General features: G+C 40.7%; 1 protein-coding gene across 2 annotated transcripts in view; it reads left to right on the plus strand.

The window, feature by feature from the left end:
* Window positions 1-21,666, plus strand: part of SLF1 (SMC5-SMC6 complex localization factor 1) — a 38,605-nt gene that overhangs the window by 6,540 nt on the left and 10,399 nt on the right. For both annotated transcript variants that reach the window (XM_048503738.1, XM_048503739.1), the window contains 9 exons: window positions 2,795-2,951; window positions 5,513-5,647; window positions 8,560-8,613; window positions 12,456-12,611; window positions 14,035-14,201; window positions 14,551-14,688; window positions 15,246-15,408; window positions 16,981-17,128; window positions 19,334-19,479. In XM_048503738.1, the coding sequence (XP_048359695.1) occupies window positions 2,795-2,951; window positions 5,513-5,647; window positions 8,560-8,613; window positions 12,456-12,611; window positions 14,035-14,201; window positions 14,551-14,688; window positions 15,246-15,408; window positions 16,981-17,128; window positions 19,334-19,479 (1,264 nt within the window). The remainder of the gene's footprint in view (window positions 1-2,794; window positions 2,952-5,512; window positions 5,648-8,559; window positions 8,614-12,455; window positions 12,612-14,034; window positions 14,202-14,550; window positions 14,689-15,245; window positions 15,409-16,980; window positions 17,129-19,333; window positions 19,480-21,666) is intronic.

Consider the following 21,666-nt stretch of genomic DNA (forward strand, 5'->3'; position numbering starts at 1 on the left):
TCAGATGTTATCTTCATGCAAACTATGACATTATGTTCTTCAGCCTGCAGTCTCTTGAATGTGCTTTTAGTTACTGGAACAAAATATAACACTTTTTCAAAATATCACTCTGGCAGAGGCCCCTTCCACACATGCAGAATAATGCACTTTCAATCCACTTTCAATGCACTTTGAAGCTGGATTTTACGTGCGGAATAGCAAAAACCACTTTCAAACAATTGTGAAAGTGGATTGAATGTGCATTATTCTGCATGTTCGGAAGGGGCCAGAGTGAAAATATTTTATACCAGAACTAGGGTCTAAATGATCTATAACTCTGTGAGCTTGCATGGGTAATTTCTACTGTTGTAGGAGTTCTGGGTAGCAAACACAAATTCCTGGAAATGATGGAAGCCATTTCTGGTGGGGAATCTCCCCATTCTAAGACGGCAGCCACCTTCACAGGGTCCATAAGTTGAGGGATCTTTAAGCCCCATGTGGAAGGAAGGGAAGGAGGTGGGGACAGAGGCCAGGAAATTATCAGTAACCTGAACCTTTTATGTTTTAATTCACACTAATTGGTTTTCTGACATTGACTCTATTTTGCTGTACTTCAATGCTTTAATCATAAAAGGTTGCTGACCCCTGGTCTAATATATCAGAAGCTCAGGTGGTGGCCATGGGAAAGTTATAACCTCTGTATAACTCAGGATAGTTGTGAAGATAAAGTGGGATGTCCCCGTGTGTGCTGTCTTCAGAAAGGCTGAAATACAAATATGTTAAATGAAACTTCTTATGAAAATAAGTTATATGTGTGTGTCTTTTCTGTACACATCTTGTTTCTTTAATCACGTGACTAGAAGTACACAACATATTTTACCTTTGCAATTTTAGGAGCTGGAGAGCCAGTGTAGTGTAGTGGTTAAGGTGTTGGACTAGAACCTGGGAAATCTAGGTTCAAATTCCCATTTGTGCTGTGAAAGCTTGCTGGATGACTTTGGGCCAGTGACACACACTGACCTTGGCTAGTATTTGGATGGGAGACCTCCAAGAAATACCATGGTTGTGATACAGGAGAAGGCAATGGCAAACCACCTTTGAATGTCTCTTGCCTTGAAAACAATACAAGGTCGTCAACTGATGAGTCAACTGTGTCAACTGAGTCAAATGAGTCAACAAATGAGTCAACTGTGACCTGAGAGGGAAAAAAAGTATTGGGGGATCCAAATTTAATGTGTATTCTGCAGAGCTTAGTTTCATAACATTTCCATTATTAAATCTACAGAACAATCCAGAGGCATATGGGGGGAAATGGCAGCCAGAGACAGACGTTCTTCAGGTGCCTCCCCCCACTACGCCTGGGGGTGGGGCTCTGGGGTGAGCTCCACTCCCCTGGTCTCGTCCCTCCCAGCCGGCAGCTGGCATTCCCTCTGCCCTCTCTGGGGAGAGCAGAAGTAACTACAAGGCTCCGTCCTCATCGCCTTTGCTTTTATAAGCACGGGGGCGGGGCTTGGAGGCAGGAACCCCCCTCCCCGTCCCTACGCAGATATGCCAATGGAACAATCAAGCAGAACTACACTGTTCTAAGCCCATTTAAGCTCATTGTTTAAGAAGGATGTAATTCTGATTAGAATTGTTTTATTTTACTAGTTGTTATTTTATTTTACTATTTAGTAGTTATTTTACTATTTTTGCCCTTTAGAAGTCTTTGACTTTAAGAGAAACGTTTTCTGTATCTTTTTAGGTGTAGGACCATAAGAATGGTGGTTGAGAACTCAGAAAGGAATTTTGGCTAGATATATTAGTACTGGAACCTATCTGTTTTGCCTTGCTGGGTATATATCCTGTTCAGAGTCCTTGTTTGGTTCATCTTGATACATTTTAGTTCCATCTGTCAAGGTAATCAGTAATGTTTGAATGCAAAAGCAGGGGTAGTTCACTATCTTCATTAGGACCAGTTACTGGCTACTTTTTGATGTTTTAGTTGGTTTTAGTAAAAGATATTGTGCTACACAGCTTTTCAGCTTTTCCCCCTAATGAATTGGTGCAGCTATTTGTAATTTTTGTTTGTTTTGAGGAAAATAGTTTGTTGCCTATAAATGTATGTGTATAAAGTGTCATCAAGTCTCAGCCAACATGACAACCCTAGCAAGAGTTTTTCCAAGGCAAGTGAGGAGCAGTGGTGGTTTGGCATAGCATTCCTCTGCAGAGAATCCTTTGGTGGTCTGCGTAGATTTCAAGAACTGACGAGATTGGGCTTTACCATCCTACCTTTCTTCCCTGTGATTCTCCATGGGGAAGAGAAAGTAGCAACCTGTCCCTTTCTGCCACAGCTACAGAAAGGAAGGTAATGATGTGTGTTCTGGAGTCTTGGATCATATGGGTAGAGAATGTGCCTGGCCTTTGTGTGTGTGTGTGTGCAGGTGAGACTGAGTATATTTTGATTTTTATGAAAGTATTTTTAATAACTACTTTGATACTATGTGTGTTACTTTTGTGTAATATGTTTGCTTTGTATCTCCATATGGAAAAACGGACTATATTTTGTCAGTGAGGAGAAAAAAGTGGAAAACTAATACTTGCTGTGATTATAGTAATGTTTCTTGATTTTTCACATGGGAAAAATTTGGCCAGAATGGGCCAGTTCTGTTTTTTAAAAGTTTGAATCAAGTCTTGATTATTTTAGTAAAATGTCCACATTCATTTATTTAGAACAATACTATTTCCTTGAGAGGGAGGCTAATCATGCCCTTGACATGCTATCTAGTTTTATAAACTTTATTTTAAAACAATATTTTCTTGCTTTTTCTCCTAGGGTTTTAGCAGCAGGAAAAGCTACAATCTATACAACACTAACTGCACCACAGAATATTACCCATATATTAACTAACAATATGGCATTAAAACAAGAGGCAGATATCACTGGAGCTCCATGCTATCCAGTTTGCTATCTAGGGACTTATCTCTTAGAGGTAAGTATGGCTAAAATATTACTATTCTTATCTGACAAGTTTTGAAGCATCAGTCTTCCCAGTCTTCAACCAGAGAATAACTGGAGGGAAGTTTGCCTCTGTTGGTTCTCATTGACCCTTCATTGACCATGGTGTCCTTCTGGAGATACTTGCTGAGTTGGAAGTAGGGAATGCCATGTGGTTCCACTTTTACTTCACTGGGAAATGTCAGAAGGTGGTACTGGAGGACTGCTGCCTAGCTGTATGGTATTTATGCTACATGGGCCTTTAGTGATCCATCTGGTCCCTTCGGCTGTTTAACATGTAAACCACTAGGAGAGATATTCAGGGAATTTAAATGTCATTCAGCTCAGTTTCTCCTTAACAGCTGAGTTAGGTTGGTCTGTGCGAGCTTCAAACAGGTGCCTAGAAACTGCAACTCAGACCCTAATTTAACACTGGAATCCTATACCACACTGACTGCTGGCCACAGTTGAAGCTTCAGGTCTCCTTCATGACTTATAGATACTAAAAGGGTACTTTGGATAATAGGCAAGCTACAGCTGTTGGTCCAAAAGCAAGAACTGACCACAGTGATCACATCCAGATTAGAATACTGTAATGTAGTTTATGTGGCATTTCCTTTATAAAAAGATCTGAAGTTTCAGCTGGTTCAAGATAACAACAGCTGGGCTGCTGTCAGGCTGGCTACTGGAATTTTGTCAGCCCTGCGCTAAAAGGTCTGCAGTGCCTTTACAGATACAGTTCAAAATGTGGGTTCTAATTGTTAAGGGCATTTGAAGGACTGCATCTTCTTCTGTGCCAATACATTTCCCACTTAAAATTACCCCGCCTGCAGAGATGAGGTGGGTGGTGACTGATGCTTCTGCAGTAGTGGCATAGTGGTTAAGAGCTGATTCACTCCAATCTGGAGAACCAGGTTTGATTCCCCGCTCTGCCACTTGAGCTGTGGAGACTTATCTGGGGAATTAGATTAGCTTGTGCATTCCAACACACACCAACTGGGTGACCTTGGGCTAGTCACAGCTCTTCGGAGCTCTCAGTCCCACCCACCTTACAGGGTGTTTGTTGTTGGGACGGGGAAGGGAAAAGAGATTGTAAGCCACTTTGAGTCTCCTTACAGGAGAGAAAGGCGGGGGGGGTGTTAAATCCAAACTCTTCTCCTGCGGAATTCCCTCCCCATTTTAAGTTCAATTAGCTCCTATGCTACTGTCTTTAAGATCCAGGCTAATACTTTCTTTTAACATAGGCCGTTTAAGACGTGCAGCCCATTAATCGGCTTCCAACGGGATAAACGCCGTCCTCAGGGGAGTTATTTCAGACAGGCGGCGCTGCTGCAATGCAGCAGCGCTAATTCGACTCTGCCCTCTCCCCAGGGTGGCGCTGTCAAGCCTGAAAAACAACCTTTAAAGGGTTGTTTTCTTCCACAGCGTTGCTCCGCTGCGCTTAACAGCACCGCCCTGGGAACACTTGCTTCGTTTCATTGTTGCACTCCTGGTTGCCGTTTGTTGAGCCTGCCGGGAGTTCTTCGCTTCATCGCCGTCCTCCGACCCCTGGAGGTCGGAGGGCAGCGTATGGCTACACGCCAGCAGGCCGGTAATAACGAATAACGTGAGTGGAACGGGGAAGGGGGAAGAGGCGGCTCTGTGCGGAGCCGCCTGCCGTCTGCCGGCCTCTCTGGAGGCCGCCCGCATGCTTGCATGCGAACGGCCTCCGCCTCCACGCCGGCTGAATTCTTGCCGGCGTGGAGGCGCCCTTACGGCCGTGCAGAAACGGCCATAGGCTCATTCCAAACATGCAGAATAATGCACTTTCAAACTGCTTTCAGTGCTCTTTGAAGCTGTGTGGAATGGCAAATCCACTTGCAAACAATTGTGAAAGTGGTTTGAAAACGCATTATTTTGCGTGTGCGGAAGGGGCCACAGACTTTACTATGGGGTTGATCTTTTTAATTCTTTTAAAGCTGCTTCCAGCCTAAGGTCTAATATGAAGATCTTTTAGAATGCTAGATGTTTTTTGATTAGCTTTTTATTGGCTGGGTTTTCAATGGTTTTAATTTATATTTTTATGATTTTACCTTTTTTTGTGAGCTGCCTTGAGCAAGTCTCTGAAAAGGCAGCATACATTTTTTTAAAAAATAATTTTTGGCCAGCTTAAAGTGAATCCAGGGGAAATATTATAGGGTTAATGTTTCAACTCTCTTTGGTCTTTAAAATGTCTAAACTGTCATTAGGACTTGTGGTATTGAAATGAAAATTATTTGGCATTGCTCCTATGATGCATGTTGAAATGTGTCACTATTCCCTGTGTGCATGATTGTGCATTGTTTCATCCAGAGCCTTGGATGACATCCTATAAATTGGGCTATATATCTTTAATGTTTATACATTAAAAATATTTGTATTGATGGTCAGTTGCTGTAATAATAAAGCTATGATCTCTAAACCCAACTCTTTAGCCTTCAAGAATTTTTATTTCAAATATAATTTCAATGAGTTTGTGTTTAAAGCTTTGGGCCTCTTTTGTAGAGTTTTAATTGTGTATCTTTATATTTTACCCAGAGTGAAATAAAAAAATACACAGAAAGGTGGCCAGAGATGTATTTGAAAGCTGAACAAGAACCAAGAGAGATGATGACTGACATACACATTGGCAAAATCAGGAGTGCACTGGTAAAGCATATCTATTTGCAAAAGGTAAAGGGGAGAAAAATCTACAAAAGTCCATATTTGTCTATAGAACTTGAAAAAAATATGTTCACAGAGAGCTGCTACATAAACTCAACTTAATGAGAACGGAACCTTAACCACTTTGTTTAATTTATTCATTTACATTTTATGCTGCCTTTCTACCCAATCAGCCTTCCCAAACTGGCATACATAAAAAAATTGATCAGTTAAAAACATTACAGTAATAAAATAATTAAGTAACAACACATATTTATTCATATTGATTTTATTTTCACTACTGCCAAAAATCGGTGCCTTCTTCTAAATCTTATTTAGAGTTGTACGTATCTTACAGTGTTAGATACTGTGAGGTATGAACCAAAAGAGTTCATGGAACAAAATTCTCTTCTTTATTGCTGTGCTGCTTCCCAAAAGCTACTTCTCAGGGCCCAGGAGCTCAAACAACAGCCACTTGAGAGGAAATGGCAGGCATAATCTGTGGACACCTACCGTATTTATAATTCATATGATTCAACCCATAGTACAGTGAAGGGTATAACATAGATGTGGCTGTTCAACTTATGGTAACCCTGTAGGTCACAGATGTGAAACCTACTGCCCCGGGTCTAGATTCAGTTCCTTGAGAGGGCTTATCAGGCCTGAGAGCCAGCTAAGGCAACCTTCCCCTTGCTCCTGTATGGTCTGGCAAGCCCACTGTGGGCTTCCTAGTCCACCCATCCACTCTCAATCTGGCCTGCTGAGGATATGACAGCTGTGGCAACCACCCTCTCCCCAGTGCTGACCACGTCCCCCAGTGCTGTTCTGCGCAGGTGAGCTTGCTACAGGCTCCCCAATCCAGGCAGCCACCATTCCCCTTGCTCCCAATCTGACATGGTGAACCACCCCTTCTAGTGTCAGTGTGGGCTGGCGAGCCTGCTGCAGACTCGTCAGCTGAAATTAACCCCCCCCCCCCCCGCTGATCTGGGCTGGCGAGCCTGCTGGGGGTTTGTCAGCTGAGGCAGGCACACACCCACACCAGGGCCTGGCCCAACCAAGCCACATTTACGTTATATCCGGCCCTCATAACAAATGAGTTCAGCATCCTTGCTATAGGATTTTCAAGGCAAGAGATGTTCAGAGTTAGTTTGCTGTTGCCTGCCTCTGCATAGCAACTCTGGACTTTCTTAGTGGTCTTTCATCTACATGCTTACCAGAGCTGACCTTGCTTAGCTTTCAAGATCTGATAACATCAGGCTAGCCAGGGCTGTCCAGGTCACAGCCTGATATAGATGAATTAGCCTAAATATATATCTCCGATTCAAGCATGTTTTATACTTGCTTTCATGAATGCTCACAAAAACAGTTGATAAGTACTGTGAATGGGCCCAAATGCCAGAACAAGCATTGAAAAAGGATGGTGTTCATTGAGAAGGTCAGCCAGTGACAGCAAAGATAATTTGGTTCCTTTTTCGGAGGGCTCTTTCTTAATATAGTCTGCACCTCTTGAGAAAAGCTGTATACCACAGGGTCTCATTACCAGTATTCTTAAATTATTTTGAAGCGAATTCTGTAAATCCAGTTGGCATTATTCCCGTTGTCTCAGTTTTACTTTTTTAGTTCCTGAGAAGTATGTGGGCCAGAAGCATCTGTTGCGAATGGGAAGAAATGCATATGGCAGATCTAGTTAATGTTACATTTTGTTACATGTGCCTTATGTAGTGTGCTCTCACTCTGGTTTTTTGTATACACTATGTATAGAGATAACAATACCTGAATAGAGGTGCTTTGACTGAAACCCAGCTAGCCACAAAAACTCTACAAAGGATTACAGATTTCATTTTATTTTATGATTTTACATTTTATGTTTTTATTACTATTGATTGTTTCCTGATTGCTTACTAGACCTATATGACAATCATTAAGTGCTGTACCTTATGATTCTTGACAAATGTATTTTCTTTTATGTACACTGAGAGCATATGCACCGGAGACAAATTCCTTGTGTGTCCAATCACACTTGGCCAATAAAGATTCTATTCTATTCTATTCTATTCTATTCTAAAACTAACCTAACTGGTACATTATATGGGTGAAACGAAAGCATACACAACAGATCGCATTCTGAGACATCATGTACCAGCAATTTCCTGAATGCTTTGCTTTCTCCCCTGTAGGAGAAAGAAGGGGCGAATAAATATTCCAAAATGAACTATCCACCCCTAGGAAAACATGGAAAAAAGCAAATTGCATGACCTGCTCTTGCTTGGAGATTGCATTTATTTTCATTTATTTGTTCTTACTTTATTAAACTTTTATGCTGCCCTTCCCCTTACAGACTTAGGTTGGCTCACAACTAATAAAAAATTAGAATATAAAACATGGGGCCAAAAGACCCCATAGACTTGAAAATAAAACCATAAGTAGTCCATAAAAACCCAGATGGTAATTTGGTATTTCCAGCTTGTATCCCATACCTACCCTGATAAAAATCCCACTGAGGAAACAGATCTCGTGACAGAGGCCAATTATGGAGGCCAATTGATTTCCTTAAACCTCTGTTTACTAGCCTGTTGCCATCAAAAGCCATTTTTGCCACCACAATAGCATATCCTCAACAAGCCTGAAGACCCTTCGCCACGAACTTGTGACTTTAATCCACATTAGTAGGTTGTTTTCCTGGTAAGCAGGATTGGGGCTGTTTCCTAAGCAATATTGTTATTTATCATTCAGATAATCAGAGGCCCCTTCCGCACACGCAAAATAATGCGTTTTCAAACCACTTTCACAACTGTTTGCAAGTGGATTTTGCTATTTCGCACAGCTTCAAAGAGCACTGAAAGCAGTTTGAAAGTGCATTATTCTGCATGTGCAGAAGGAGCCAGAATTAGAGTAACCAGACATGCTTGAATTCAATTACTGGTTTTACTTTTACTTTACAGGCTATGCTAAGCAAATATACTCAAGTAGACTCAAGGAATAAGTGCACAGAAGAGGTAAGAGTTGGTACATGGTTGTGGAAGAGGAATAGTTGATTCATGGAAGAGGGATAGTTGATCCTTTGTGGAAGAGGGATAGTTGATTTATTGGTTCTCAGACTTTTATATATGCTGAAGATATGTCAATACAACAGAGAAGTTATTCTGGATGTCACGATGACATCGGGCTTTTCAGATCTGTTTCTTATTGACCAATATTCCATGAGGTCAGTTGTATGTGTGTGCAAAGCACTTCCAAACATGTTTCTTCTCCTAACTATAATCTATTATTCCACACCAAATGCTGCTCCAAAGAGTTCCCTGACCTTCAAGAGTGGTCTTTAGGGAGAATCCACTAGACTGCAGTAAAAACAGCACCTAAAAAGCACTTGTCTATCTTCTGAATGCCTTTGAATCTCACTTATTGACTCTCTTGAGTATTCATTCTTACCTGCAGGAGCTGTTTAGTCTTTCATTGATCAACTGTTATGGATACTGTGGTCCATTCTACCAAATGGGAGTTGTTCTTTTTAGTTCTACAAGTACTCTGGCAGACTTGCTTAACATATAAAATGTGAATCTCTTGATCAAATGTAACTCCATATTATAATGGCTTCAATCCAGGCAGGTTTGTTGTGCTCACAGAGAAGAACCTATATCCACATTAATTGTCATACATCGTTTTCTGCATAGCAACCCTTTGAATCTTTACAAGTCTGCAACATTCAGCAGGGTCAGGCTTAACTACATGCCAAGCATATCCATTATTTTTTGAAAGGGATTGTTTTGCATTTCACACATTGCTTGAGGTAATTCACCTCTTACAGCTTAGTGATTTAAAGCAGACTGTTTAGGGCTGAAGCTTTATTTATTTATTGAAACATTTATATCCCACCTCCACAAAGATCTCAAGGTGGGCTTAGAAAGAATCACAGAAGGTCAATAACAAAACAACAGATAAAACATCAAAACTACTGTAAATGAAAATCGTTACACAGAAATGAAAATAAATGCTTGAAGTGCCCAGTTTTCTAACAAAAAAACTTAAATAAGAACCATGGTGTGCATGTGTGTCTTGTGAAAGGCTGTCAAGGCAGATAAACTCTGACCCTTAGAGGGAGGGGACTGTTAAAGGCCAGGGCTATTTTCAAAAAAGCCCAGAATAGATTACTGCTCTCAGTGGTAAGCATGAGCATAAGCATTTTATTGTCATTGTGCATGCACAACGAAATTTACAGCAGCATTCCTCGATGCACACAATTTCAGACTCATACATCATCCTCACTTTCCCCTTCCTCCACCCATCCCTACACAGCCCCAAATACATCAATATGAAGCAGCGGAATTTAGCATAGCCACAGCTCTAGAGTAGAAGCTGTCTCTAAGCTTCTTTGTCCTAGTTCTGAGGGCCCTGTATCGTCTGCCAGATGGTAACAGTTTAAAAAGAGAGTGTGCTGGATGAGACGGGTCCCTCAGAATATTTTGGGCTTTATTTAGGCTTCAGGAATTATAGATTTCTTCCAAGGAGGGAAGAGGGCAGCCGATAATCCTTTGTGCAGTAGTGATCACCCTTTGGAGCGCCTTCCTATTCGCCACTGTGCAACTGGAGAACCATACACAGATGCAGTAGGTTAGGACACTCTCTATAGCACAGCGGTAAAAGGACACCAGAAGTTTTCCATCTAGTTGTTGCTTCCTTAAAAGTCTCAGAAAGTACAGTCTTTGCTGGGCTTTCTTAACCACCACGGCAGTCTGTACGCCCCAGGTCAAGTCCTCTTTAATCATAACGCCCAGAAATTTAAAACTAGCCACCCGCTCCACTTGATCTCCATTTATAGTCAAGGGCTGAATTTCTGAGCTATTCCTTCTATAGTCCACTATGAGCTCCTTTGTCTTGTTAGTATTAAGAACCAGGTTATTTTCCCTGCACCATGAGAGCAGTCGGTCCACTTCATTCCGATAGGCAGACTCATCCCCTCCAGAGATGAGCCCCACCACCGTTGTGTCATCAGCAAATTTGATAATGGTGTTACTATGATAGACAGGAGTACAGTCATATGTATAAAGGGTGAACAGTAAAGGACTCAACACACAGCCCTGTGGCGTTCCCATATTTAGAGTAAGAACTGAGGAAACCCGATTTCCCAGTCTAACCCTCTGGGAACGTCCAGACAAGAAGTCCCTAATCCACAAACAGATTGAATGTGAGAGTCCAAGATCCACAAGTTTCGTCACCAGTCTTTGTGGCGAGATTGTATTAAAGGAGTATGACTGATTTAAAGTTGAAAAAACTAGACCATAAGCTGTGCCATGCTGGACCAGACCAGTGGTCCATCTAGTCCATCATTCTGTCTCCCACAGCAGACAACAGGTTACTCTAGAAGTTCAGTAACAGGCATAGAGGCTTAGGCCTTCCCCTAATGTTGACTTGTGGCACTGGTATTCAGAGGTTTTCTGCCTCTGAATGTGGATTTTCCTTTTAGTCACCATGATTAGTAGCCACTGATAGACCTATATTCTGTGAATCTAATTCCTTTGTAAAAGTGTTTATACCTCTGTGGAGATGTCTTTTCCCCCACATGATTTTGCACCCCACACGTGACCAGATAAACAGCACCAGGGAATCTGTAACTAGGGCTTATTTTTGGAGTAGGGCTTATATTTCAAGCATCCTCCAAAACCCCTGAAAAATCATGCTAGGGCTTATCTTCGGGGTGAGTCTTATTTTCAGGGAAACAGGGTAATCAGCAAAAATTATCCAGAAAAGCTTTTTAATTTTACTGTGGCAAGTCTGATTTCAGTTTTTAAAACTCCTCTGGTCAGCTAATTTCTACAGCATTACTCAAGCACATGTTACCCAGTCAATGTGAATTGTTGCAGTCTCCCAGTATCATGACATTATCTGCTTTAGTCACTACCCTTATTTCCTTCTCCATCTCAAGAAGAGCCTCCAGGGTTTGATCAGGCACGCCCCCACTTTTAAGTTACCTTAGGGCCCGATATTTCCACCCATTCCAGTACTGTTGAGTTAATTCCCTGATATTTTCTGTCAAAAGCCATCCTACCCTTCCTCCCAAGGGTATACTCCTATCAGAGTGTTGGCGCAGTTATCCCTTTGGACTGACTTGTCCTGAACCAGAGGATCTCCAGCTTCTGCCAGCTTTCTCCCTGCGGTTATTTAAAAGCTGCTCTGCCACCTTTTTAATATTAATTACTAGCAGCCTGGTTCCTTTTTTGTTCAAGTGCAGCTTGTCTCTTTCTTACAGGTTTGGCTTGTTCCAGAATGTTCCCCCCTGCCTAACATATAAACTCTGCCTTCTAGTACCACTTTCTCATCCACACATTGAGACCCCTGATCTGTGCCTGTCTAGCTGGCCATCTGCACTGAACCAGTAGCAATTCTGAGAATGACCTCCTAGTCTTTAACTTTCTACCTTGTAACCTAATTTTTTCTTGTAGAAGGAGGAGGCAGATATTTTGGACTCACAATTGTTAGATTTGTAACTTCTATGAAAAAGGAATTACATTTCTCTTCTATGAGCAGACACATTCTTACATTTGTTCGAGAGAGAGCAATTTTTGTTCATTCCAAATGTAGACCCCCATATTGCATTTCCTGCTTTTCTTGATGGCCCCTCCCCACAGCTGTTCTCAAGGAATATAAAGAGTTGCAGTTGGTTGGAGGGAATCTTAGCAAATCCTGTTCAACACATGGAAGTTTAATCAGCATGTTGAAAGCATATTGACATGCTTGCAGTTTCAGTACATGTATTTTGATCACAAGTGTGTATTTCTGTTGCCTCTTCTTTTTGGATGTTAATCTTCTAGAAATAATGCAATAGGACTCTTTCTTTTCCTAGGATAAAAATATTTGTTCTTCTAGAGGAATCAACAATGTACTTGAAGAATTAGTAGACAACCACTTGTTTCCAACAGCAATCACAGAATTTCTCTGTGGGAATGATCTCATTCCTCCTGTTAAATTTCTTCACTCTCTTCTGGAACAAACATTGCAGGTAAGAAATGTATTTATTTTATTTATCGTTTGATGTATACACTGCCCTTCTGATGGGCTTAGGGTAAGTTAGGGTTTATAACATGTTTATAACAAAATCATAAAACAACAATCATATCCTCACAATAAATACATGAGAGCTTATGGGAATTGAGGCCAGTGGATTGACTAAGGATGTAAACTGTGAGGGCATCAGTCTATCTCACCTTGGTCACCAGCTCATTAGGTGGCCTTAGCTTAGTCACTTTCTCTCAGCTTCATTTTTCGTATCAGAATAATAGTGACAAACTTAGCAAAGTTTTTGGGAAGGATTTGGGGGGTAATGCACATGGACTGCCTTCAACACACAAATAACAATATGTAATAGTTTAAAGATGGAAATTGGACAGTTTGCGTTCTTACATTGGGAGCAGCAGTGGCATAGGAGGTTAAGAGCAGGTGCACTCTGATCTGGAGGAACCGGGTTTGATTCCCAGCTCTGCCACTTGAGTTGTGGAGGCTTATCTGGGGAATTCAGTCTGTGCACTCCCACATACCCCAGCTGAGTGACCTTGGGCTAATCACAGTTCTTTGGAACTCTCAGAGCCCCACCCACCTCACAGGATGTTTGTTGTGAGGGGGGAAAGGAAAGGAGATTGTAAACCCCTTTGAGTCTCCTACAGGAAGGGGGATATAAATCCAAACTCTTCTTCTTCTCTTCTACATTGTAACTGTATTTTCTGTTTTCTTTCCTTTGTTCCCACATTTTCTTCAATCTCACTTTTTGACAGTCCAGTTCATGTATATGCACATTTAATAGGGAACAGCTTTATTTAATTGCTTATAATACAGTGCACACTGATGTTGCTATAAGAAATATCCCTTTTACTAGTGGAATGTCTAACAGTTAAGACAAGGCAAATGCAACTGTGGCTCAATCCCTTTTGTAGCATGGCAACAAAGAGGATGCTGAGTGATCTCACCACAGCTGTTGTTACTAAAGGGCCAAGGCAGGAGTTTGTCTACTGAACCTTATGCTCTGACAGTAGCTGTTGAAGCCCTTCTCAGGCCTGAAAGCCCCAGTCCAAAGTATATATGAGTTGGTTGTGATCTGAATGCAGGATAAGGTGTGCTCAGATTGATGACTGATGCCTGCCCTCAAAACAGGCAAGAGAGAATCACCACTCCTCTCTCCAAATCATTTCCTTGTTTGGTGTAATCTTTGGTGTAATCTATTTACATGTTATATTCAGGGTTGTCTTCCTTTTGGGTAAATACGGTTTGGTGTTTTTTTGATGTAGAAGGTGTTTTTTAATGAAAGCCTAGAAAAATACAATAGTAAAATGCATTGCTTCTAATCCATTTAGAAGAGTTGTCATAATACCAGCAATAAATGTCAGATTAGATAGTGTGTCAAGCTACCATTGATTTGTCTTCACCTGCAGGGAAATTCAGACCCTACTCTATCTGTTCAGTTTTTTAACATCATGTACACTGTGCTTCAACATGATCCTCCTTGGAAGTCAGATTCTATGTTAAAATACTACCTGGATGTTCTTCAGTGTCCTTGTTGCATGAGGGGAACATGGCCTCTGGTGGAGATGCTTGTGAGGTAAGGCCACTGTGGCTCAATTAAGAAGTTTCCTAGGCTTGGAATTTTGTATTCAGCTGGCCTCTGTTTTATTGACAGCTTCACATAGTAAATATTGATGCTTTTTGACTGGTCAGGATTCCAGTTCTGTTTTCCAGAGTGCATATTCAAAGGCTTAATTACTAGTATTAAGCCAGAATTGAGGGGGTGGGGTAAAATCTAAGGGTTGACATTTAAAAAAAAGGAAATATTTGTGCTGAGAACTGACAAAGCAGCAAATTTGTATTAATAAGGGGAAAAAGAAATTACCCTGATCTATCAAATGATAATGCAGATCTTTTGGGATGTATATGCTGTTTCTCTCCCATAGGTCCTGCCTATACTGCAGCAATATTTGTCATTTAGTACTTGATTCAGAAACCACAAATGAAGACAGAACGTTTCACAAAAAATTGCTAATGTTTATCCTGAACCTGTTCCAAGCTGAAGTACTGGCATTAACAAGGAGGTGTGTTTCAGTTAAACAATTTTTTTCTTTCCTTTTGCCTTTACCTTTCTAACATATTTTGATGTCCTATTGCCAAATGATGCCCATTTATGTAAAGGAATACTACTTTAGAAGTAGGTTGCTTACCTAGTGCTTTGCTTATGAGAGTGTGAAGTGTATATACTATTAATTTTATACTCTGACTTTTTCATGCTGGAGTTTATACTGTATTGTCTTTCTCAGGGAAAAAAATTCAGCTTCGGATGAATGGCAAGATGCCCAAGTTGTTTTTAAATTTCTACTTTCACATATTAGGTGTTTAATTTTTTAAAATATGTGTTGAGTGTTTTGACTTTGTAACACTTTGCTTTTTCAGTCTATGCCAGAAATTAAGGCAAAGCTTTTTATAAATGTAATGTTTCTTTTTATTGTGACACTGCATATAGAAACGACACAGGAGTAGGGAGAGGGCTGAGGCTTGTAATCTCATTCACTATACACAGGTATTTGATATTTTTAAGTGCACAGTTCTTAGGCTTTTAAAATAACATTACAAAGGAATTAATTTTCTTTTACAGTTTGTGTGAAGATGTCAATCCACTACACTTGCAAATAATGCCACCAACAGTTCTTCTGAAAACCTTCTGGCTGGGAAATGAATCAATGCTTTTCACCAAGCAGATACATAGTCTTGTAGACTGGATCATAACTTCCTATAAAATAAAGTATAAGACAAATGATGTGAGTGATTTCTGTACAAAGTAAAGCTAGCAAAAGAATGTATTTGTATTTTACTTTCTTTTTTCCAGAAGAATATTATTAAAATTCTGCAGCAGTTATATATCTTTTAACACAAAAAAGTTTGCTTTTGTTCCACAATAGGGGTATGAACTGATGTAAACATTTGCATATGGTAATATACATAATAACTATCATTTGTGTTTATTCACCATTGCTCATGGAGATTGCATGGCGAAAAACATCCATGAAGAGGGAATTGTATATTGCTTGGACAATATACATGCTCTTCAGCTGGTTTGGGGAATGTGCATATTTCCACTGTGTTCTCTACTTTGTGCTGCCAGTATTTATAGTCTCCAGACACATGAAAAAATGTGCATACTTCAGCATGATCTGATCATAATATTGTGCTTTAGTCATGCAATAATTATGGTCTCCAAGTAACCATAGAGAATGTGTAGAAATATGCAACACAATTGTGGAGTTTTGTGTGTTGTTCTTTCACTGTTCTTTCTCTGCAAGTGACCTTTGGGAATGTTAATGTGCATATATATAGTAACACAAAGGAATTATGCACACTGGGAAGTGATTTGTTCTTTAAAGAGGAATTTCACCAAACCCCCCTGCCCACATAAGTAGACAAAAACCTTTCTGGGATATATTTCTATGGCATGGCATGGCATTGTTTCATTTATTAGTTTGTTTATTTATTTCTTCATCAAAACTGTGAGGACCATAGTATATCCTAACTAAAAAGAGATGGGGAGCCCTAGGGACGTAAGTAAGGTGGGGGTTCTCAGGTTCAAACACCTCCTATTACATGTCTGGCTTGCTTGAAACAATGCATGGAATGGAACAGCCAGAAAGCCCTCAGTCACTGACCCCCCCCCCTCCTAAAAAAATCTATACCTACACCACTGGGCAGCCCCTGATCCAACAGTCAGGAGCCCAATTGCGGTGCCGTAGCTGCCCCAACCCACTGCCTCAAGGAGGCTTCCTGGTGGCATGGGGAGGCTTACAGTGCAAAAAAGCCTCCCCACCGCCAGAAAGCCCCCATTGAACTTGATAAACTTATACAACCTTTTAAGTGGATAAGTCTGAAGCCCTGGCTGCTGGCATGATGGGGCTGGGAGGAAGCTGACTAATGTCAGCTCCTCCCTCAGACTGCCCCTTCTGCGGTGGCAGTATGGGCGCAGCGATGCTGGCTCAGCATTGTGTGCCACAGTGGCTGCCCACTGGTATACCCTGTTTAAGATAAAAGTGAAAGGAGATTTGCGAATTCATCCGTCATTTCCTGGACCATCTTTGTTCTAAAATGCTCTGCTTGGGTTCTAGTTCCTACCTAGTTTCGTCTTCAAGGCACTAGAACCCAAACAGAGCATTCTTGACTAAAAGTGGTCTAGGAAATGGCAGAAGAATTTGCAGACTTCATGTCATCTTCATCCTGAACAGGGTATAGAATCAGCCCTTCACCAGGGCAAGTCTGCCCACACAGCTCCCCCTGGCAGATTCCCACCCCCCACCCCAGGCTGTTAGTATTACAGACCTGTTCAAAGTTTCCTTCTCTTCTAGATCTTCAGACATGAAGTAACTGAACTATTGAATGGAATTTTGGGAGCTGTGGTGGAATATTGGATTATTTCTGGATTCATAATGGACAGAAATGTACTGCGATCAGTAGCCAATGACCTTGCAACTTATATTGCCATTTCATGTGATGGTACGTTTTGTGATGTTTTGTTACACATGAGCGCAATTCATCATAATAAGTTTTATGTGTGCATCCTAACTAGAGGGCTGCAGTAAAATATTTGACTGCTATTCAAATTCATATGTGAATCAGCCTTCCTTTCTACTTGCCCTCTTTCAGTGCAATTCTGTGTAGTTACTTCAGTCAAAACCCATTGAAATGAATGGACTTTAACTGGTGTAACTCCCTGTAGGATTGCACTCTCAAACACCTCTCCTCTCTGCTTATTGTCTCTTTCACAATTCAGAAACCTGTCTGTTATTTTCTTCTCAATTTCTTCTAGGGAATTCTTTCTTCTAACCATTGTGAGTGCTTCCTGCTTCCATCAGTCTGCTGCTTCTTGAGTGTAGTGAAATAATACCTTAGACCATAGGTAATTTGTATAAAATTATAACATTGGGAGAGAGTGGTTTAAATTGCACTCTGGTTTGATCAGAGCTTTCTGATTTAGGCGAATGCAGCAGAACCCTTTTCTTTAGTCATCTTTCAGCCTGCCTAATAAAATACAGCACAAAAGTCATGTAAAACAATGACTTTTCTCTATGCAAAAATTTGGAATTTTCTACCAGAAGGGGACAGTTCTGATCATGCTTAAAGGATAGGAGGAGAACTTTGTGTGGGAGGAAGGTGAGGAATTTGAATACAACATCATCCAAGATTTTGGGGAGGGGCTGTATTTTTCTGGTTCATCATACATCTGGGAAGGGGAAAAACATGGCCTTGAGTCTCACCTAGAAGAACCAAATCCAAAAATGTGGAAGTTGGCATTTTCTAATTTCATTTATTTAGAAAATTTCTCTTCTGCCTTTCTGGAGGTGACTTAGAAAGTGAAACAAAAATATGCAACATTTAAGTTATTAATGACTAAAAATTATTGTTGTTTGGTCTGCATCTTAAAAATAATACAGGAGGAACCTAGAAAAATAAGAGGGCATTTACCTCTTATTTTATGCTTTATTCTGTAGTTTGTTCACCTGTGTATATTGTTCTTTTTGTAAGCACTGGCTTTATTTACCAGAACAGATAATTTTTTTAAAAAAAATGAAAACAATGTTTGAGTGTTATTGAAGTACAAAGACATTCCCGTGTCTAACTCTGAGAATAAAAATTGCCAGCAAATGGCCTGTGGGGACCAAAGCAATAAGTAAAGAGAAAAGGGGGAGACAAAGACTTGGAGTCTTTACATCATCTGTATAATCACTGTCTCCTTACATATAAACAGAGCTGGAACATAGAATTAATAATACACTTTTATTAAGTCTTCTTCTACTATTGGTTGTACAACTGGGAAGATAGGATAATTTGTGCACAGCTCATCTACATTGTCAACAACACTGAATTAGGGAGATTTTGCCCCAGCAAATTACATAGGTTTTATAGACAGGAAGAGAGCCATTCATGCTGCTGACAGAGGGGCCACCAACTCCCACAGTAGGGTAGGACTCAAGAATAAACCTCCATTGGTTATTTCTATTGCAATAATTTCAAAATATCAGTTGCCTGCACCTGAGGAAAATTCCAGGCCTTTTTTCTCCTGTTTTGTAGTGGTGTAAGATTTTTGTTCTATTTTATTGGAGACATGGATTAACAAACAATGTGGACAACCCTAAATGGTCTATGTTAATGTTGAATTTTTGTGGCTAAAATGTTAACTCTGAGTATAATTGTGTTATCAATCTACATTTTCTCCCCTAATATAGGCTTCATGGTACTGTCATTTTCTGCTGATGGAAGTTCTTTTCCATTAGTGGAAGGGTGGGTGGTGATTTTTACTGATTCCATTTTCTTCATGAGGGTCTTCTGACACCCATCCCCAAGCAAAATTTCAGTGGACTGCAAGGTGAAGGAAGAAAACCCTTCCACAGACTTGCCACTGCTCACAAGTCACTGGTTGCAATACATAAACTTTTTTTATGTTATAACTACCCTGGTTTTGTATTTTTAGAACTATGAGGACATGGCTTTACGCAGATTATTCTTGGAATTTTCCTTATGATGCAAACTCTTCACTGTAGGAAACATGTGCATGTCAAAGAGCTTGTTCTCTATATTGACAGGTTTCTCAATTCTGATAAGTTAGTGTGAGCAATAAAATGGTTGACAGGGATTTGAACAATTTTTTTTGCTGTTACATTGCTGAGGGTATGCTTTTTTTTAAATCTCCCCCATCTTCAGATTTTTCAACAGCGGAATTAAAAACGTTCATTTCTTCCATTCCATCTCTGTGGCTTCAAATGTTTGTGGCAGAAGCAATCCTTAAAAATGTATCTTTCCAGAGCAATGCAACTATTTCTACTGAACTCCTCTCTCTCAAAAAAATAGTAAGTATTACCCGTGTCCTAGAGTGGAATTGTTCTCTAATTTTCCCCCTTGGCAGACTTCGGTTTTTTCCACACAGCCAATATATCCTGAGATAAGGAGGTGAAACATCCCAGGAGGTGAAACATCCCAAATTGGGCCCACCCTGCAAGATTTTCCTTATCCCGCTTTCTGCTTATCCCGCTTTCAAAAAACGATAAAATTGGAGGTTCTTTTTTAAAAGCCTAGACCGCTCTCATGCTAACACCGCAGGAGACAGGCTGTAACACCCAGGTTACAGGCTCTACAGGAAGGATAGGACAGGGCGTATTGGGGGTGGGGGGAGAGCATAGTGTCACGTAAAATAGACAATGCAAGGGGAGCTGATTCCTCTACAGAAGCACTGTGGATATCAATACCAGGGGTGAAGCATAGTTTAACATTAGGAATATATTATCATCCCCCTGACCAAAGCGCACAGAGGATTCTGAGATGGAAAAAGAAATTAGAGAGGCCAACAAAAGCAAAAATGTAGTGGTAATGGGCGATTTTAACTATCCCCATATAAACTGGAAAAATGCATGTTCAGGTCATAGTAAGGAGAGAACATTCCTGGATATGCTAAATGACTGTGGCTTAGAGCAGATGGTTGTAGAACCAACCAGGGGAGATGTGATCCTAGATTTAATTCTATGTGGGACCCAGGACCTGGTGCGGGAAGTCAGTGTTGTTGAGCCGATAGGGAACAGGGACCACAATGCTGTCAGATTAAGTATCTGCATACGAACAAGTGATGACTACTAATGTAGTTACATTTGCCTTCAGAAAGGGAAATTTCTCAAAGATGAGGGGGATAGTGCGCAGGAAGCTGAAAGGGAAAATCAAGAGAGTCAAAACTGTCCAAGATGCTTGGAGGTTATTTAAGAACACAGTCTTAAAAGCTCTGCTGGAATGTGTTCCGCAGGTTAGGAAAGTCAGTGCCCAGTCCAAAAGAAAGCCACCATGGTTAACAAGGGAGGTTGAGGAAATTATGAGGAAAAAAAAGATGTCTTTTAGAAAATGGAAGTCCAACTTAACTGATGAAGAATGCTAGAGAGAACACAAATGGTGGCAAAAGAGAAGCAAGTTAGCTGTAAGGGAGGCAAAAAAGGATTATGAGGAACGCATGACTGCGAAAATCAAGACCAGTAACAAACAGCTCTTCAAGTACATCAAAGGCAGGAAGCCAGCTAGGAAAGCGGTGGGCCCGTTAGATGATGAAGGAACAAAAGGTGTGCTAAAAGATGACAGGGAGATTGCAAAGAAGCTGAATGAATTCTTTGCATCTGTCTTCACCCAAGAGGAGATGAGGAAAATTCCTGCACCTGAACCAAGCTTCTTAGGAGGTGAATCCGAGGAACTAGGGAAGATAGTGGTAGACAAGGAAGAAGTTCTGGCAGCCATTGATAAACTAAATGCTACCAAATCCCCTGGCCCAGATTGCATTCATCCAAGAGTTCTTGAAGAGCTCAAGCATGAAATTTCTGATGTTCTCACATTAATATGCAACTTATCCCTGAAATCTGCCTCCATCCCTGAAGACTGGAAGATGGCCAATGTCACACCAATCTTTAAGAAAGGGTCTAGGGGGGACCCAGGAAATTACAGGCCAGTCAGTTTGACATCTGTTCCTGGTAAATTAGTAGAATCTATAATTAAAGATAAAATTATTAAACATGTAGAAAAGCAAAACCTGCTGAGGAAGAGTCAGCATGGCTTTTGCAGAGGCAAGTCCTGTCTTACAAACTTACTAGAGTTCTTTGAGGGTGTAAACAGGCATGTGGATAAGGGGGAACCAGTGGACATTGTTTACTTGGATTTCCAAAAGGCTTTTGACAAAGTTCATGTATCATGAAAATATGATCACAAAATTTAACATGGAAATGGCTCTGGAATGATCAGATGTTTCATGACACATGGCAAGATGGTGATTATTTAGCGGATAATAGCTGAAATGGTTGGGGGGGGCAATTTTTTTAAGAACAAATAGTTAGGTATTTTGGTGGCTGTTGTGGGTTTTCTGAATTGTGTGGCCATGGTCTGGTAGTTTTTGCTTCTAACATGCCCATGTCAATGGTTAGAATCTTCAGAGGCATGAGATTAGTGACAGTGAGATTAGTCAGTAACAATGAGATTAGTTTTTCCTCTGTGGAACAGTGGAATGATTGTGT

Source organism: Sphaerodactylus townsendi, linkage group LG07 (genome assembly GCF_021028975.2).
Source record: "Sphaerodactylus townsendi isolate TG3544 linkage group LG07, MPM_Stown_v2.3, whole genome shotgun sequence".
Taxonomy (NCBI): domain Eukaryota; kingdom Metazoa; phylum Chordata; class Lepidosauria; order Squamata; family Sphaerodactylidae; genus Sphaerodactylus; species Sphaerodactylus townsendi.